The 21,614-nt window shown below is 32.7% G+C and overlaps 1 protein-coding gene across 1 annotated transcript; it reads right to left on the bottom strand.

The window, feature by feature from the left end:
* Positions 1 to 15,633: 15,633 nt before the first annotated feature.
* On the bottom strand, positions 15,634 to 20,171 carry LOC121224659 (mannose-6-phosphate isomerase 2). Its single transcript, XM_041108399.1, has 5 exons — positions 19,465 to 20,171; positions 18,727 to 18,894; positions 17,785 to 17,994; positions 16,832 to 17,098; positions 15,634 to 16,187 (listed from the first exon to the last, which is right to left on the bottom strand). The coding sequence occupies exons 1-5, from the start codon at positions 19,774 to 19,776 to the stop codon at positions 15,870 to 15,872; spliced, it is 1,275 nt and encodes a 424-aa protein (XP_040964333.1). The 5' UTR covers positions 19,777 to 20,171; the 3' UTR covers positions 15,634 to 15,869.
* Positions 20,172 to 21,614: the final 1,443 nt, after the last annotated feature.

The following is a 21,614-nucleotide window of genomic DNA, read 5'->3' as shown; positions in this document are numbered from 1 at the left end:
CCACGCCACCGCTAGGGACCACGCCTTCACGCGTTGCACCGCGCCACGTCATCGTACAGTCTCTGTACCTGTACCTGTGCAGAAAACAAACAAAGACGGACGAAAAACGCAGCAACAACAGAGAAGACACGAGAATAGCAGATAATAACAGTTCAAAAAAAGGGTTTCGACAATGTTTATGAAATGTTTTGGATTGTTTTGAATTGGTTTTTCATTGGTCAATTTGTGTTATGAAGTTGTCTTTTTTGGTTAAAAAATTAATCAAGTGCTCTAGAACATAATTAGTACCACACGACCGTGTGTCACACACGAATTGGTGACATGGTCGTGTGTCTATTGGATAATAGGGAGAATTAGAAGCACACGTTTCCCAATTGTTACACAAGCTAGCCACACGTCCGTGTGAGTACTGTAGATTTGGTCATTTTGTTTTCACATGGTCTCAGTTTATTACACAACCCAACCACAAAGCCATATGACTTTTGATGAATTTTTGTAATTTTGACCCACACAGCTTCAGTGAGTTACATGGCCATGTGACTCATGTTTTGAAAAACTGCTCTACTTTTTTAAAAGTTTTAAATTTGGTTCATATTTGTGCTCAGGTCAACTTAAGAGCTTTTGTCAGCTTAATTGAAACTCAAATTAGTTTATAAATCATATTATGCATGGATTATGAAATGTTTTAATGTATAATTAAATTTTAAAGTCAGAATTGTATGTGATTTAATCTGTTAACTGTTGTAGCATCCTATAGCTCGGGTCTGGTAACTAGACCTGGTGAGCGGTGTTACATTCTATGAATGCTGCTGGAGCGTTCATCAGTCCAAAAGGCATCACCAAGAATTCATGTGACCGTATCGCGTGCAGAACGCTATTTTTGGCACATCACTATAATTTACCTTCAACTGATAATATCTCGAACTAGGTCGATTTTAGAAAAAACTGAAGTTCATTTCAACTGATCAAATAAATTATTGATACGAGGTAAGGGGTACCGATTCTTGATCGTCAACTTATTCAATCGCCAGTACAGAGCCACATGGAACCATCTTTCATTTTTACAAATAAAACTGGAGCTCCCTAGGGCAATATACTAGGGCGTATAAAGCTACGGTCTAGTAAGTCTTGCAATTGAACTTTCAATTCCTTCAACTCTATTCGAGTCACTCAATAGGGGCAATATATACTGGAACCATACCGGGAAATACTTCGAATACGAACTCAATTTCTCAATCTATTGGTAATCTCGACAATTCCTCGAGAAACACATCAAAAAATTCACACATAGTTTGAATATTTTTTATCTGATTATCATTCGTTCTCGAGTTAATAACATAGGCTAGAAAAGTTTCACAACCTTGATTTAAGATCTTATCAACTCGAACTGAAGAAATGATCTGAGTCGAACCTTTCGTTCTGACACCATCCACTTCCACAATATCGTCATTTGGTTCCTGAACGAAAAACTTCTTTTTACGGTAGTCCAAAATCACTCCATGCTCAGTCATCCAATCCATTCCCAAAATCAAATCAAAATTGTCGAATGGCATAATCAGTAGGTCTATAGGAAATAATACATTCTGAATTTCTAATGGGTACTATTAGCACACTTGATCAACTAACAGCGTCTGTCTTAAAGGACTCAATACAGATACAGCTACTTTCAATGTTTCAGGTTTCAGACTCCCATATTTAACTAGTTCAACATTTATATATGAATGAGAAGAACTAAGGTCTATTAAGGCATAAATCAGATCAAAAAATAAAATAAATATACCTGCTACAACATCAGTAGCATCACCCTCCTCATGGGTCCAAACAACAAAAGCTCGTGTCAAGGTTTTGGCCTATGACTGATGAACAAATGCCCATTCCCCTTTCAAGAGCCACCTCTCGACGCAGAGCCACCACGATTACTCCCTTGACCCTTGATAGTTGGAGTAGATCTCTAGGTAGAAGCAGGTGGATCGCGATCATTCCTCAAGCAATCACGTGCAAAATGATCTAGTGACCCACATCAGAAACAAGCTCCGATTTTCCTCCAACATTTTTCCTTGTGTCTCTTCCTACACAACGTATAACCTAAAATATCATTACGCCTGCTAAGGCCTCTCACACATACCACGGATACTATCAGATGTCCATCTCGACTCCTCTCTAAAATGGCAAATACCGAAGCTGGTCTCCAACATTCCCGAGACTCTCTAGCCCGTGTAGGCAACGGATGCAACCTAGAGGTCCCGATTCACTTCTCAAAGACTCTGAGGTTTCAGGTTTCTAATCAAGCCCCATTCATTATTTAACCATCTTCGCTCGATCAATCAAGTTCACAAATTCTTTTATCTTGTGCGAGACCAACTGAACCCTGAGCTCATCACATAGTCCTCGAAGAAATTGTTTACAACTTTCTTCTTCCATCAGTAATAATTCCAAGGCATATTTACTGAGCCTCAAAAATTCTCATTCATAATCAACTACAGTCAACTCACCTTCTTTCAACAACAGAAATTCTTGCTTTTGGTCCTCTAAATATAACTCACCAACATACTTTTTCTTGAATTCTAACTGGAAGAAATCCCAACCAATCTAATCAGCAGATACATGTCGGGTAATAGTTTGCGACCATGTATATGCCTATCCTTGAGAAAGAGAAACGACGCATGTGACACATTCTCGAGAAGTACATTCAAGTTGTTGTACGACTCAATTCATTGCCTATAACCACATTTCGACTGTCAAGGATCAACTCTTCTTACTCCTATGAATTCAATGGCACCATACTTTCATAATTCTTTTATAGAAGCTTGTTAGATTGTTGAAGTTGGCGCAATCGAAGGGGTAGTCCCCGCCAATCATTAAAGAGCTTCTGCAATAGAACGGAGTAAATTTCATCCCCCTTACCCTCAGGTCTCTGTCTAGCAACACTAGGCTGACAAGTACTAGTTGAGTCCACACTCAGTCTCTTGATTTCAAATCAATTTTCATTCTCGACGTATCGGCTGCTATTATTGATATCATACTCAACATCATTTTTGGATTCACCTGACATATTTAGCTACAAACAAGAACATTTTATAATTAGCATCCAATTTTCGGCCTAGACTCGACTCGACCTTGGCATGTACCTTATAGACTCATTTTCAAGCTTGATTTAGTTCAAGAATAGGCTAAACCTATAGCTTTGATACCACTAAATGTAACACCAATTGCTCGTCCCCGTCGCCAGGTTCGAGTTACAAAATGCTATAGTACGAAACAAAACAATTACAGACAATTAACAATCACAATTTAATAACTTTAATCATTTCAATCATGTAATACCATTTAAAACTTTTCCAGAATATTATATGAGCTTACTTAAGATTTAGAGTTGACCCATGAACAAACAATGATTAAATTGTAACATTTTCAAAAGATAAAGGCAAACATGTAAAACAACGGTCACACGGTTGTGTGTTTAGGCCTTGTAACTCTCTGAAGCCTTGTGGATCAAAATGCAAAATTTCTTCAAAAGTCGCATGACCATATGGCTAGGTCGTGTAACAAACTAAAACTGTGTGAAATCCAAATGACCAAATCTATAATATCCACACGAGCATGTAGCCAGCCCGTGTGACAATCGGGAACAGTGTGCTTCTAATACACCTTATATTTTAGTGGCAAATGGTTGTGTCACTAACCCATCTCTAACACACAGTCATTTGACCAAACCATGCGGCACAAAATATGTCATTTAGGGCTTACTTCATGCCAAACTATATCCAAAGCATAACCTATGTTCAATTGCACAATTATACCTACTCAAAATCCACATAAAATCAATAGAACACATACTAATTTGTCATATTTATACCACATGCAAACAATATATCAATATGCCACAAATTGGTACCATTTTTCAAGCAAAACATGAAATATGTCATTTCTCAACATCTATACATTAAATCTCCTACCAAACTTACCATAAAATTATACAATAATCATACCATTTACAACTTTCAATTAAACTCAATACCATATAAAATCAACATCCTTCCAATCTCACAACAACATAAAGTGCAAATTGTCCATAACTACATAAACTAGATATTAATCATTCACTAGAGCACATATTAACAATTTCAAACATACATAAACCACCTAAAATTCAAAACAAAAACCCTAGGTACATGCCAATTTGTATAGCCAAAAGGAGCCCAAACTTTAAGGAGTCTGAAGTCTTAGTTGGATGCTGAAGTGAAACTCAAAACGTAGCTATAAACCTAACTTGCACACAAAAAGCGAATTTCACGATGAGTAGATAATTCAACGTATTTCTCTAAATTGAGATGGTATAGTGAAATCAACTTAATCCATATTCATTTGAATTAATGTTTAAAATCCATGCCATTAAGTTTAAACATGAATCTTTTGTCACTGATTATCCACTTCCATATTTAAAAACATCTTTTTGTATTATGCTACCACTGGAATTTCGAACTCGTGAACTCATTATACCTCACTTCAATTTTGTCATCCCAGATTTCCCGTCTACGATGACTTGCTATCCCAAATGCCCAGAAACAATGGCTCATCACCCCGAATTGCCCAGAAATAATGGTTCCTTAATTCATTTATGTCTTCCTGGGTTGTCCGGCAACGATGACCTGCCAACCCGAATTTCCCGACAAAAATGGCTTACCACCTTAGATTGCCCAGAAATGATGGTTTGTCGAATCTAACCCACTAGCACATCAATCACCTACGCCAATTATCATATGGCCAAAAGTCAATACATCTTCAAATCTCGACTAATATACTCAAAATGCTTCTGTTCAATTTCATACCCAATGACAAATATCATTCAATAATATACTTGAAATGCTTCTGTAAAATTTCACACCCAATGACAGATATAATTCAATCTCGTAATTATAATTCTATTCATTTTGGTACTTATCTTGGTATTCAAGTTCAAATATTCCCCATTATTTCAATTCACCACAAAAATTTACTTTAGCAATGTACATAGAATATCATGAAAATATAGAAATTAAATAAGTGTAAAATCATATAAATAGTTACGGGAAGCTCGAACTACTCTTCATCGATTTTCGCTTTCCCCATTCCTTTAGATGCTCTTGCGTCGTCTTTAGCTACGATTAATAATTCGAAAATGTATAACATTAATTTCCAGGTAAATTCAAAATTAATTATAAGTTCACACATATTTTACAGTTTATTCAATTTAGTCCATAAAACCGTGACTAACATAACTTTCAATTTATAACTCAAATTTTTAATCTGATCACTATAGTCCATTTAGGACCTCATATTTTTCATTTATACTACTAATTTCAAAATTTATACATTTTATTCCCTATTAAACAAAACTATAAATTGACTTTATAATTTAATCCTTTTTCACTTCTAAGTTTAAAATCTATCAATTTAGTACCCTAAACTTTAAGGATTCATCAATAGCATCATTTGAAAACTTTGATAGTTACAAAAAAATAACACATGGGTCAGTTAGATTAAGCTCCTAGGATTTAAAAAAACATAAAAATTACAAGAAAAAGACCAAATTGAACTAACCAATTTTGTGATAAAAAATTAAACCCTTTAAGGTCGATGCCCTTTCTTATTCTCTTTCTTCCTACGGCTTGAATGAAGAAAAGAAAGAAAATACATTTCTCTCTCTTTTCACTAAACCAAATATAGTTTTAATGTTATGTTTTTATTTTAATTATTATTTTTATTAACATTTTATAACATATATAGATAAAACAATTCACTTGTCCCCCACTATGTTTCCATTGTGGTATAATTACCACTTTCGTCCTAAAGCTAAGTTTTTTTAATTAAGAAATCTATAGTAATTGAACTTTTACCATTTTTATAATTTAGTCATTTTACCTTAATTTATCACTGATTCAATAAAATTACATATCCATAATTCAATTAACCTATAATAAAACCTCGTACAATAAAAATATTTATAGGTCTGGTTTACAAAAACAGGGTCCTAAAATCACATTTTCCAACACCACTGACTTTCGGGTCGTTACACTAGTAGAATACTTAGATAAATGAAACCGAGAGGAGAGTTTATACTTAGATAGTTTGATATTGCCGAGTAGTGAGACTGAGAGGTAGTCTATATGCCTAGGTGAGATCGATAGGTAATCTTAGGTGGTATCTTTTAGTCTAGGATGAGATCGAGAGGAGATTCAGAACTAAGAGTGGCAAGCAATATAATCGGTAAAGGTTTATTAGTTTAATTAGCACTCAACTAATCAATGGACCACCGTTTAATCATTTAAATTATCTAAAATATTAGGAAGAAATTTTAGCTTAATTAGTTTAATTAATTGTTTAAATTTAGTTTATAAACAATTTTGTTTGGACTTGCATTAATAATTTTCAACTCGACTAGATTAGTAATTTCTTAACTTGTAATTAACTTGATAAACACATTTACTCACTTGGCAACCCTTTGGGTTCGGTCCTTGGGATACTCGAGTATCCCATTGACGCTATAAATATTACAACTGGCACTATACAGTTGCAGTTAAAACTCGCTCTTTAAATTGTTTCATAAAATTGTTTGTTTTTCTGCGCACAAGCACGTGCGAGTCATATTGTGCTTAAGATGGTGTACATGATCGATCCCACCACTAAAGCATATGCAACCTTATTCATTCTTGTCATATCTTCCAAAATTTTAGGATTCATTTCTTTCAAGAGATGTACAACATGCACCATAAGTAAGTTTCCTCTTTTGGAAAAAGCCATGCTAAACCCTTTTAACATATGTCTATGTAAATTAATTAAGAAAGTCCAAGCAACCTTTTTGATCTATCCCTAGATATCCTAATTCCCAGTATATATACTTCATCTCCCAAATCCTTCATGGAAAACTTCTTGAAAAGTCAAATCTTAGTGGCCTATAGCATTGGTATGTTTCTCATAATTATTATGTCATGGACATATAATAATATAAAAAAAATTCATCACCATATTTCTTCTTGTAAACACGCGAGTCATCAAGAATTTTAATGGAAAAAAATCTCTAATTATTTCATCAAATCAGATATTCCAACTCTAAGATGTCTGCTTTAATCCATAAATGAATTTTTGTAGATTGCATACTTAATTAGGATTTGAAGTGGATTTAAAGTCTTTAGGTTGTATAATATATACTTATTCTTGTAAATTCTCGTTAAGGAAAGAAATATTTACATTCATATATCAAATTTCATAATCATAGAATGTTGTAATAACAAGCATAATCTAGATAGATTTAACCATAGCGACAGTGAAAAGGTGTAACATCCCAAAAAAATTTATGTTAGAATTTGTCTTGAACCAGTGATCAAGTAAATAGAATTTTGAGTATGAGAGTGTATTAAATGTGGATTATTTATTAATTAAATACAACATTGGGAAAGACATCAAAATTTAAATCAATGTATTAATAGTAAAATAATTTATGGACTAAGTTACAAGAGAAAAAGAACTGACGTGTTCAATATAAAAAAATGATGGAATTAGTGGAGAAGGGTTTGATAAATATCAAATTGTGGCCTTAAAAAGCAGTCTAACCATGACGTGAGAAATTAGTACTGGCGCATAAGTACTTAAATGTAAAAGGATAAAAGCTTGAGGAATTTAAGAAGTGATTAACCAAGGTCCTTAAAGGCTATTAGACCATGATTTAACTTAAGATAGTGGATGGACATGATTTAAGCTATAGATCTCCACCAATTGATTTGAGAAACAACTATTGTCATTGGATTCATTTTATTAATTTTGATTAAGTATTATATATATTAAAGAGATAATAAGAGAGTGAAGAAAGTCATATCATCTTCTCCGTCAAGCCATTTATCAAGCAAAATAAGGAAAAGAAAACTTTCATAAGTTCTCATGGTGTCGTGGGTCATCCTCCAAAAATTGGTGAGTCTCCTTTCAATTTTGGTTTAATTGATAACATAAGATGATAATTAAAATTGAACCCATTCAAGTGATTGTAGAAATTGAAGAGAAAATTGCTTAGAATATTATAGAGACAAAGCTTGATAATGCATGTTTAATGGCATTTAGACTTGATTCTTAATATAAATGAGTTTGGAACGATGTAAGTAAGCTAAGGATGAAATTGGAATAAGTTTGTTGAGAAACGTTCATGCCAGCATTGTTAAGTTCTTGTGAAGCTTATGAGAAAATAAAAAGAACTTTGGAGTTTAAATATGTTTTTGTATAGCTTAAGGTTCTTAGAAAATAATTCTAAAGTCATAATTGAATTCAAACAGGAGGATTACAAGTTATGTGTAATTTGAATGTTAAGGACCAAGCGTTAAATAAGCTAGGTATTCATGGTTATTCCTTTAGTTGATTAGCCATTGATTTAAAGTTAAGCGCACATTTTGATTATATGTTTATATATGTCTATATGTTTGAATAGAGAAAGAGTGAATCAATGAAGCTTAACAAAGGAAAAGAAAGAGATTCTAAAGTTAAAGCATTAAAAAGAACATTCATCATTTTGCTTGTCATTAGAGAGTAAGTTCACTTGGAACTTACTGTACTTACTTAATTTGTGTCTTTAGTTTGTTGTCCATGAATATGAAATGGCTTAACAACATGTGAAAATTTATGCATAATAAATTTGATGTGTTAATACTATAATGGAATGAATGGTTAAAGGACATTTGTGAAAATAGGACGATGATAATGGTAGTGTATCACAAAGAAAAGAGACAAAATAGAACACACAGAATTTTATGTGAAAACCCTTTCGGGAAAAAACCAAGAGAAGTGGAGAAGAAAATTCACTATCTCAAATTCGAATGATACAAGAAGAGAGACGATTGCATCTATTATAGGTTTAAAACATTGTTCTAATTAAATCCAAATAGAAGTAATGCAATAAGGTTAAAACACCTTATTCTAATCAACATAGGTAGAGGAAATAAACTTCTATACGGATTCCACTTGTGCAGCCTGTACTGTACCGCGAGGGCCTCCAGCCCCAGCACCCCTAGTTGCGACCCCAATCCAGTATTTTGCTTATTGGAGATCTACGATGGGCTGCGACCTTCACTCTCATAGATCCCCCTATCTTGCCACTTGTATTTATTTTAATAAGAATTTAGGTCACACAACTTCTAACAACATTCTTATTAAACATTGGTAATATATGTTAATTAATGTGTTAAGTGGCTGTGTAATGTTATGTTAGAATTGAATATGAAAAAATATGTTAAAATTTGTAAATGACCATATCAAGTTATATGAAAATGTTATTATGAGACAAATTGTCAAAGTAGTGAGAATGAACCATGATTTAAATTCAAGTAGTCTAAGGACCTTAGTTGAGAATCTCAACTCATGTAGGCAAAGTGATATATGATATGAAAATGTAATGATACATGTACAAGGTTGCCTTGATGGACCTAATGTGAAATCATGATGTGTTAATGCTAGCCTATGTAAACATGGTAGAAAGCTTAGGATACGGTTGGCATGTCAATTAGGGACTTATGTATTTGTTTCTCTAGAGTTTTGTGGGGTTCAAAGTTTGTATGATATGTTATTTCTAGAGTTCTAGTATGTTACCCTTGGTCGAGCATTTGTTGCAGGCCATTGGGATTATGTTACCTCTTCAGAGGTCTATCTATTATACTAGAGTTCTTCAGGCATAGCACCTCAATGCTCTCTAGAGTATGTGGATTACTTGTAACGTCAGTATATTATTTTACTAAGATTACATAGGACACAAATCTAAAACCAGACAAGAAATGGTTAATGAAAATAATTCAGATTGTGAAATGTATGAACTTGTTAGTCCTAATTAACTTAAGAACTGGAAATGAAAGGTTGTAACCAATTGAACCAAGTGTACATAAGAGCAAAAGAGAATATAGTGAACACTTATTGAACATGTTATAACATGCTTGTGTGGCCCTAAATTCACATGGTTATTTATGTATTTTCCTTATCTATATGCCATTTAACTAACAAGATATGTGAAGTTTGTTGAGCTAAATATTTGTAGGTCCTTCCTAGCAAGGTGAATATAGTACTTACCAATTGAGCTTACTAAGCATTATATGCTTAAGCATCGTTGTTCATGCGTGCAAATTTTCACTTTCAGATCCTTGAAGCCCAAGCCAACCCTGAAGCAACACACTATCAAAAAGGCCATAAAAGTATGAACTTTGTATATCTTTTATTTGTGGCATGTACCGAGGGTGTCAATTTGTGTAAATAAGTTAGTTCATTACCTGTTTGGAATTTGATATGGTGATGTTAAGTAATGATTCTAATGGTTTTTGTCTAATTATGCTAAGTTAGAAATTCTAGCCAAGTATGCTATTTTAGTCCCATGATTTCATCAAGACAACAACTAGAATGGTTTTTAAACTTGGTTACATAATTCTTGAAGTGTAGTTGACCATGATTTGGGATGGATTTGGTTTGTGTTTGGATGATTATAAAATGAATTTTATATAATCTATATGTGGGAGGAGTGTATGTACATCTTGTGACGATTTGAGGCTGCTCAGTAAGTGACATCGTGACATTCACCCACGACTTTGAAATGCGACCTTGCATTTTCACGTCACGACATCACCAAACAACAAGTGGTGTCGCAACCTCACATGTTTCAATGTCGCAACCTTACATTTAGTTTCAGCATAAACTCCAAAACTGATCCGAAGGTTCATGGCCTCTTTCATGGGTACAACTTGAGCAAGGACTTGTCATAAAAATGTTTTTAAATCCTTCAATTAGTTTAAAATAGAGGTGATCATGGGTCGGGCCAGGCTGGGTTTAGGCCGGGCCTAGACAAAATTTTAGGTCTTTCTTTTAGGCCTGGGCCAAAATATGGGCCTAAAAATTTGTCCAAGCCCGGCCCAAAAGAAAATTGCTAAGCCTGAGCCCGGCCCGGCCTGGCCCATTTTAAATATATATAAAATATATATTTTATTAAAAATAATATATATATATATATTTGCTTTAAAATAAAAATATATATTTGATATATAATTAGGGCCGAGTCGGGCCAAGCTCGAGCCAAAAAAGTTTTACTCGAGGCCCGGCTCGTTTTCTAAACGGGCCTCATTTTTTTGCCCAAACCTATATTTCGGGCCCATATTTTTACCCGAACCCTCCCATTTTTCGGGCGGGCCGTCGGGCCAGGCCGGGTAGCCAAACCCATGATCACCTCTAGTTTAAAACTTGTTTCAATGATTTTATAAAATTTGTTTTAAGCGTAAACTCTTTAATAATTTTAAGGTTTCTTACTTATACATTATCTGTTGGCATCTTCCATTTATATCAGTCAATGGGATGGGTGAAGGGTGTTACAAAAAGTTTCCTCATAATCAATGCCTTCAACTTGATTATAACCTTTTGCTACTAGTCTGGCCTTATATGTTTGCATATTGTCATTCATATCGACCTTGATCTTAAAGACTCATATACACCCAATGGGTTTTATCCCTTCAAGTGGATCAACCAAAGTCCATACTTGGTTGATCTCCATGACCTCCATCTTGGATTTCATAGCTTCAAGCCATTTGTCAGAATCAATGTCACAAATTGCTTCCTTATAGGTAGTCAATTCAAAATCCAAAGACGATTCATTCCTATCTAAAAGGAATCTATATCTCTCCAATTCCTAAGGTATCCTACTTGACCTTCGGAGTGGTAGTGCTTCTTAAACTTTTTGTTGGGCATCACATGCTTCAAGTTTAGGTTCTAGTGGAAAGTTAGCTTATGTTCCTTGAACTTTTTCAAGTTCTAATTTACTCCCATTGACCTCATCTAGTAGAAATTATTTCTTTGGAAAATTTGTGTGTTCGAAACAATCACCTTTTGTTCAGTAGGGTTATAGAAGTAATACCCGATAGTTTTCTTTGGGTATCCCACAAACATATATTTGTCTAATCTAGCTCCAAGCTTATTATACTCTGCACATTTTACATAAGCAATGCATCTTCAAACCTTAAGATATAATAAGTTCAGTCTCTTGTCACAACATATCTCATATGGTGTTTTATCTATCGATTTGGTTGGAACCCTGTTTAAAAGAAAGGCCACGATTTTTAAGGCATATCCCCAAAAGGATGTTGAAAGGCTTGCCTTAAACATCACAGACGAACCATGTCCAATAAGGCTTGATTTCTCCTTCCAAGCACTCCGTTGTGTTATGCAGTTCCAGGTAGAGTCTATTGTGACAGAATTCCATTTTCTGTCAAATGATCCAAAAATTCTCAGTTAAGATATTCTCCTCCTCGATCTAATCAAAATGCAAGAATATTCTTACTAGTTTATATCTCTACTTTAGCCCTTAATTTTTTAAACTTTTCAAGGGCTTCAAACTTATACTCATAAGGTATACATAATCATAACTAGAATGATTGTCGGTAAAGGTTATTGATAACTGCTAAAAGTAACATGTTTTAATTTCGTTCTTAATGCGTTTTTGGGTGATTATTCGATGTAAATTGTGAATTGTATGCTCCTAATCCTTTAAATTCATGTGTTTATACTTAGGAGAGAATTTGGTAGAAAAAGAGTGAAAATCGAAAAATCGGAGCGAGTTACAGGAGCCACACGGACTGGACCATTCCACATGGCCTGGACACATGACCATGTGAACCACAAGGGCTGCCACACAGCCATTGGCAAGCCATGCCAATTTCGCGAATTGCACTCCAAACAACAAATAAATGTAATCTTTAGGGTTTTTGAGCATTCAAATACATATATATATGACAAAAATAAGAAAATAGGAGGGAGTCGTCATAGAATACTCAAGAAAACAACTCGAAAAACACAATTAAAGTTAATTCTGAAGCAATTTTCCATCAAGATTGAATATTCCCTTTTGATTTCTTTGGAGATAATTATTAGTTTCTTTGTTTCTTGTGGTTATATTATATTTTTGATGTTTTTATTTGAAAGCATAAACTAATTTTCTAAATACCTAGAGGAGATGAACCCTATGATGAATTATGTCGTTTGATTTCTATTTTGCGCAATAAATACTTAGATCTTGTTCTCAATTATGTATGCTTAATTCTTGGTTTAATATTTCTAGACTATTGTTCCATGTTTGATGTGCTTAAATCAGAGGAGGAATAGACCCTGTTTAAGAGTATATCTAGCGTAATTGAGTGGAGTTGCATGCAATCCTAGAAATAGGATGACATAAATCTATCGAATTAGAGTCAAATCTAATAGGAGAATTCATATACCGAGTTAATACAATAATAGGGGTTTTAATTAGAAATAAATTTTAATTAATTAACCTAGAGTCAGTTGCTCTTATTCTTGAAGAGAGATATTAACATAATTTAGGAATTTCTATGGATCAAGATACTAAGTGAAGGAATTGCGTAATTCAAATTGATAATGACAAATGAAATCTAGGTGAATTCTTTTCTGGTTATTGTTTCGCTTCTTGGTTATTATTCGATTATTTTCGTGATTTGTTTTTTGTCTCATTCGTAGTTAATTTAGTTCATTTTTAGTTTTAATCAATCACTCGAATTTATCAGTTAAATAATAGAAAGATAGTAATTACTAGTACTTTTAATCTTCGTAGAAACAATATCTTTACTCACCGTAACTATACTATTAATTGATATATGCTCTTGTCTTAGTCAAATTTTTAATTTATATACTGTGGAAAAGTGCTTTTTAAAAGTGCTTTTGAAAATTTTGGTTTAAAATTTGAGTGTTTAGCATTGCTGTCAAAAAGTGCTTCTGAGAAATAAAATGTCCATTTTAGACATGTTATTATCAAGTAACAAATATGCATTTAAATAATATTTAAATTAGTTAATATTATTATATTTTAGTAATAATATAAAAAATATTATAACTTGTTGTTAATATTTTAATATATAAAATATAAATTGTAAATATTTTTAAGCAATAAATATTAATTATTTATAAAATTTAATTAGAATATATAAACTATATTTTAAATATTTAAATATAACCATTAAATATTTGTAATTAGTATTTTAAAAATATTTTTTATTTTTAATTAATGATTTTAACACAATTGTAATTAAACACCAAGAAAAACAAAGAAAAATACTATGTTTTTGGAGGGGTGAAAAAGTAATTAAGTACCAAAAGTACTTTTGGGAGAGGAAAAGCTAAAATTGTTAGCTTCTCCTTTTCAACTCCTTTTCAGAAGTGCTTTTGACTTCTGAAAAGCTAAAAATTTTAACCAAAAGTAGCTTGTTCTTCATAGCTTTTCTTTCAAAAGTGCTTTTGGAGTCAGAAGTACTTTTTTTAAGCAATGAAGAACTGGCCCTTAATAAATCTCCAACCCTTTTCACCTTTTCTAGTAAAGGGGTCAATCATTTTATCAATGAGACTATTCACATGTTCCAAATGATTGCACATAATTCATAATCATAGTTTGTTTATGTAACTTGGCTATCCAAGTTTCATTGACATAACCAAATCTACAATAAGCATATGTCTACAATACCAAGTCTACAACCGATTGTTGAACCCTAAATTTATATCACCATTTCTAACCACACTGTCTCTTACCTAGGTGGTTAGGAAATTTGAAGCTATCACGTGCTTAAATTCTTTAAATGTGCCTAGCCATTGGTGTTTTAAACACCAAAAAAATCTCAAATGATAAAATATTATACAATTACAGCATTTCACTATAACAGTCAAATTTCTAGTAAAACTGATTTTTTATATTTTATTTTAATTCACTATAACAATTTTTCACTTATAAAAGCAACAACCATAGTTATAAAGTACATTTTTTATTAAATTGGTTCTCTATAACAGCATATTGTCTAAAATATTAAGTAAAATTATAACTATTTCATATAAGCAAGCATATCAATTATAATTTATTACATAAGAATTATCTTAGTTAAAATACTATTTCAACAAAATGTTTAAAATTCACGTGAAAAAATATGGGATAAAAAGTTCCATAATTAAATATTCTACTGTGAATATGAATTTAGAACATCATATAACTTATAAATTGGTTACTTGGATTTAATAACTCATGATAAGTTAAATAATTTAAGTTGAAAACTCATATTGATTAATTGAACTTGTCAAATTTATGATTTTAATAATTAGTCATATGAAAGAATGTAAATTAAATATGCATTAAAACAATAATGCATGCACCTATTATACGTCTTCTAGTTTTGTTAATTTTATTCTCACTTTCTTTCTTTTTTGAACATAATTTTTACTTTCTTCTTTTGATGAAAATTTATAATATGAATTCTATAGTAAGTTTGTAACAATTCTCTCTATAACATGTTGTTATAGCTTACATAAATGTACGACAACCACCTCTCTATCACAGGTAAAATCTTGACAGGCAATGACTATCATAGAGAGGCAAATGAGACTATTATAGAGAGCGCTGTTTCCATCCACAACTAGAGGTAATACAAAGGGAGCCTTAGTTAAAGGTTAAGATGTTATTTGAATACAAGTGAAACTGTCAAGGCCTTATTTCAGGGTCCTTTTTATTAGTTTAGCCAAAAAATTGCAACGCATAAGATTTGATTACATGATTTCAGAGGAATCAAATTTCATGTACAGATAAATAGAGAAAGCAGCTTGTAATAGGAAATGAATTCAATTTATTTATATATTCTGATAGACATGAATGGTATTAAATTATACTGTATTAAATTATATGCAAGTCCTAAATTACATTATAATGCAGGAATGGAGAACTATAAATGGCAGGAAAAAAGAAATATATATATATATATAGCATAAATACATGCAAAAATAATTAATTAATAAACTATTTACTCCCTATGGCTGACGATGGCTGAGGTTCTATTCTAAACTCACAAGGAAGTATGAAAGAACCTGCTGTTGACCCCTGCCCTGTATAGCTGCAGTTCAGACGACGTAGTAATGGTAATCTCCGTGTTGGATGGTGCGAAGAGCACATCTCCTTCAGTCACTATGTCCTCCCGTGATCCAATGCGAAATGTTCCCTTCCCGAGAAATACAAGGAAAATAGAAGGGCCTGGAATGGCTGGAAAGACCGTTGATGCCCCTTTTGGAAGAATGCAACAATCAACCTCGAACTCCTCGAAGGGTGGGAGATACCTTGTGATGTATGGACTCAATGGAAATCCTTTCAGGATGTCGGGGTAGCCCTGGAATGGAACCAACAAGAATCAAAATTTGAAGTTGCAGAACTTCGATATGAAGTCAATAAGACAAACTAAATTGTCATGAAGTAGGTAAGCCGAGGTTCAGTGTCAACCACAAATAGCAACCTCTGCTGAAGTCATAATTCTACAGCTCAAAGAAATTTTCATCTTATAAGTGTCCCAGACAGAAGCATTCAAAGTCAACAAGATTTCTGGGGAAATTTAATCTCGTATATGAAGCTGAATGTGAAGAAAAATAGGTGATGCGAGAGACCAAAGGACTTTTTTATTAATAAAAGTAAATAAATACACGAGAACAAGCTTCGGGGTAACCTTTTGTCAATAATGAGATTCCTTTCTCTAAATCCAAGCAAAAATGTGCATAATATTTCACCTTATGTTATCAAGGAAACTGCCCCGTTGGGAAAAGACAAAGAAATATACCGAATCAAGTCACATAGAAATAAAGTATTAGTGCTTAACAAATAAATAAATAACGCAGTAGCCTGTGTCATCGTGTAATTGAAGTTCATAGAGCAAAAGTTCAGCTAAAACAGAAAAAGAAAAGCCTATATGTGGTATCACTCATAACAAATTATTTTACTCTCAAATAGAAAATTATCAAACCCTTGATCAAATAACTGTACCTGCTTATATGTTAGCATGGAGCAAAGAGTTTGGATATCACGGTGCTTGGGAGTAAGACCCGCCCGGACAACATTGTCTGACGTTGCCATGCATTCAATGCACTCTCCACTCAAGTATGCATGGGGCTCATTTGCCCCAAGATACAATGCTTCACCCGGATTAAGTTTCACATAATTGAAAAAGAAGGCCGATATAACACCTATGTCACCCGGGTATTGCTTTTCCAAGTGTAACACCAACTGTTCCTTCTCAGTTAGACACCTCAACTGATGCCAAAAAACAGAAAGGAAATGAAGGGTAAAGGTCAATAATAAAGCTACAATAGAAAGAATGGAGGAAAAACTATAAAAAACAGCTACTATTTAACAGCTTTACAAGCTGGAAAGAAAAGAGAGCATGATATATTAAATATATTAGTACTATAATAGTAAACAAGTTTTTCACTAGAAAAATCTGAAATCCAGGCCAACAGTGGAAAAGAGAAAACCAACGTCTACCATGCACTCTTTGAAGCCAAATTTATAGCGGAATATGCAAAATGAACTACATTGAGGCCCATAAAATAGCTGCCTGAAGAATCAGAATAGATATTTTGCCACATGACAACATAATTAGTTGAACTTTTTCATGTCAATGCAGTGAGGTATTGAAGTGACATTTTATGCCTAGAAGGAAAATTAGTATGTTACTGTCAGCATAAGATTAAAGGTTTTGCTTTAAATAAATAAAAACTTGGGTAGGAGCCATTTTTTCATATGCTGACAGAAGTCTAACCAGACTAATACATAGCATATTTCCGTATCTTCAGAGCAGCCATTTTATGAACTCTACAGGGAAGGACCACATCAGTTTTCCTGTATAGTCATGTTTCTAAGGAACATAACAAGGTGATGACCCTTGACCCTTTCTCCATTTAATGCCTCTACGCAGTAAAGAAAAAAATTCTATAAACCTGACTTTCTGCGTGCAGCCGACTTTTCAGTTTTGCTATTGATTTGGTTGCCATCTCCTTGCTAGCTGACATGAGTTGGGTAAAAACCGACCGCAGAGCATATTTTACTTTCTCTGCCCCATCTTGCTTGTCAATGTCTAGGACTTGCTTTGCCGATGCATTGCCAACCAATTCTACAATCTCTGGAATATCTAGCACACCCTTAAGCTCCTGCAAAGAAGATAGATGTTTGCTTCAAATATACGACTAATGTAGCCAGTATCACCAGAAAATGTTAAGTACACAAACAAGAAGCATCCTTTACCTAAAACCAAATAACATGCATGTTTAGGAAAAATCACATAAAGACAACCCTGCAATCCTCAAGATATTGCAGACATGATTTGGAAATATCAAAAATAAGCAGTAGAAAAAAAGGGGGGCTTAACACTTTAACATTCATCTTCTTTGACATTAAAGAATTATATTCCCAACATGCAGAAGCTCCATGAAAATGCTAGACTAGGTATTAAACTTCTCGGAATGTGATCTTACCTGCCCTGGAGCATTACAATATATACCAAAAAAAAGTTTTAAAATATCAATAACCCCTCTAATATCAACAGAGATGAAAAAGGTTCTGGCACAGTGATATTAAATTTTACCCTACTATTTAGACCAAAACAAGACTGACCAGAAACAGTGCAGTGAATTCTAGGAAAGTCAAGATAGATTATCTTCTGCCTCTAACTCAGATGTGATTCGGCCTCAAAGTTTTGTCATGCATATCATTTCCAGAATCTTTATTCAGCACAACCACAACTTGACACCATAATTATAAATTTAAGTGCAAAACGTGATTACCAGAATTTTATCAAACATAAATGCAAGATTTATTCACTCAAAAAGAACAACCAGCAAAAGGAAAGTTCCACCAAAAACCAAGCATGATTCATGTATTACCTCGAGAGTAATGAATCCACAAAGGGCCCTGAACTCTGTAATTGCCAAAGCCATCTCAGGTTTGTGATTCCCATCCTTATAGAGATTTGGCTTCAACTTAAGCAATTCTTTGGCCAATTCTTTATCCGGATGAGCCTGTATTGAAAGGGCTTTTGCCACTGAAAGTACCTATTTTACAGCAAATGAACCACAGAATCAAATTAGACGATTCACAGAAGATAAAAGAAAAGTTCATATTGTAGTTAAAAGTTATGTTGATTTCCACTTTAAACTCTCAAGCTTAATTCTTTTCCATTAACCATTCAAGATCCACTCCAATTTCCCAATTGCTATATTGATAGCTTTGATCTAAATTAAAATTGAGATCAAAACAGCCAAAAAAAACAAATCTTTACACTTTGTAAATACCCCCGAGAAAGGGAAAAAATACAATGGACACCACATCAAAGCAAAATTCAGTCATATTCAACTTAATAAAAAAATATATAATGGTAAAAAATGGAAATTTAAGATGAATGGTGAGAATTCAACTTCCATTAATATTGAAGCAAAAGTTGCAGTAATTCCTATTAAAATGCAAAAGAAAACCCCTTTAAAAAGAAAACCCACTAACCCAATTAAAAATAGAAAAAAAAACAAAAAAACAGAAATCAAAATTCAATTTCCAACTAATCAAAAGGAGAGGAAAACGAAAACCAGAAAGGAAGCAGATAAATCGTGTAAAAGAAAAGAACAAACCTTGAAGAGAAAAGGAAGATCGGGCCCCCATTTTTCCAAAACCTTATGACCAAGCACATTCGGATTCTTTCGAATCCACTCTTTTAAACCCACATTTTGACCTTCTCCATAGCCATCAGCCAAAAAACTTGGCCCCGAGTCATGAGTTCCCATCCAAAACTCAGCATAAGGCCTATCGGGCTTAACCTCAGCCCCGGAATTCAAAGCCAATAGCCTTGCCACCTGTGCCTCCGCCCCACATCTTCCCCAATCGTAGTTTTGCACCCAACCTCTTAACCGCTTCACCTTGTCAACATTAGCAGCCTTCGCCATTGTTGAAATACCCCCCCAGAAAAGAAAAGGGAAAGAAAAGAAGGCTAGAAGAGAAGGATAATGCAGAAGGGAATGGGCATCGTTTGCTGGTATTTGAAGAGTTTGAAAGGGTAAGAAGAGAGAGGGAAACAAGTTGGGAAAAGAGAGTGAAAGAAAAATTGAAAATGAAGATTTCAGATAGAGAAAGCTTGGAAGAACCACGATTTGTATTTTGTGGGGTCTCTTCAACTATGACTCTGCTTTGCTTCCCTTTCTCTTTTCTTTTGCAGTTTCTTACGATCGTATCTTCCCACTTCTGCACGAAATTTCCATGCCCCTTTTCTCTTATTTTTTTTTCTTTTCCTTTTTCTTTTTATTTTTCATATTAAAATCCCTAATAAATTTTGCTTGGCAAAATAGCAATTATATGCTCACATTTTACTTGTTTTTACAAAAATAGAAGTCAGTATATTTGAGATTCTCAAATTCATATTCTACCACACAAAATTAAAAATTAAAAAATAATATCTTTATTATTTATGCTATTTATTGGGTCTTTTTACTATATCATTCATGAATTGATCTCGCAACTCGGTTAGAAATTTTATTTACTATTTGAACTAAAATAATTTTTAATTTTTATTTAAAATTTGAATTAAGCCAAAAACAGGAGACATTCTGGGAAAATAAAACTTTCATCGAAGAGAAGCAAATGAAAGGCTTTTATAAAAATTCTCGTAGAATCGACAATGAAGTTTTCATTTTGTATATATCAGATCATGAATTTCTCAATTGTTTCGAACTTTTTAATTTTGGAATGGGAATATTTACAAAATCTTCATGAATAGGATCAAACCTTATTCCATGATATTTATATGAGATTCCTCTTTCTTATTCTTAAGCAAATCCCGAGAGGGCTTAGTTGATCCATGATTTATGTAAGTATAATTGAAATGCAAATGTTTATTCTAAATATATGATTTCTATACATATACACTTATGATTTTTTCATATCTATACTATACTATACTACCATTTATATAAAAAGGGTGAAAATGGTATTTACTATGAAATTTAAATATTTGTAATTAATTTTAATCGTTAAAAATATCAGCTATTACTTCTCTTATAATTTTAAATTTTGTTTCCCCCACTAGTAGGTGTGCTAAATTTTAGTGTGACTCTTTTAAAAATATTAAATTTGTTATCAATATAATATTAAGATAAGTTTTGATGTACTTTAAATTCTAATAGTCATTAAAAGTAGATCTATACTTCATTTATACCTCTTATGTCTATAAATAGAGACTTTGGAAAAGCTTTATAAATATCTCAATTGATCAATAAAATACATTCTTTATTGCTTCCCGCATTTTATTTGTCTATTTATTTTATAACAAAAATCTCCTTTCATATTTAAAATAAATTATATTATTCAATGGTAATTTAGCATTTTTATTTTAAAAATACCAACAAAAATATGCATATTGTAGGAGTTGAACTTATGTCAATTGTATTAGTAAAACATTAAATTTATCACTCAACTAAAGTTTCGTTTTAATATTTTTATACATTTTAATCTTAGTATGCGCACTTTATTACATTCATCGATTATATACATTAATAATGTTGTTGATTGAGTTGGCGTTACACATTTAGTATTTTTAATATGAAATATTTATGTGTTTAAATTTTATTTTACTCGTAATTTAATATATTCTTTTTTTATTTTAATATCTATATTTCACGTATTGTTATTAATTAATTTTGAATTATACATTTTATTATTTTATTATATTTTTTAACACACCTCTATATTTTAAGTATAGAATTTTTAGACGCATACACGTATGATAGAA

This window comes from Gossypium hirsutum, chromosome D12 (genome assembly GCF_007990345.1).
Source record: "Gossypium hirsutum isolate 1008001.06 chromosome D12, Gossypium_hirsutum_v2.1, whole genome shotgun sequence".
NCBI lineage: Eukaryota > Viridiplantae > Streptophyta > Magnoliopsida > Malvales > Malvaceae > Gossypium > Gossypium hirsutum.
Note: the sequence above shows the minus strand (reverse complement) of the source record. Positions and strands in the feature narration are given on the sequence as shown.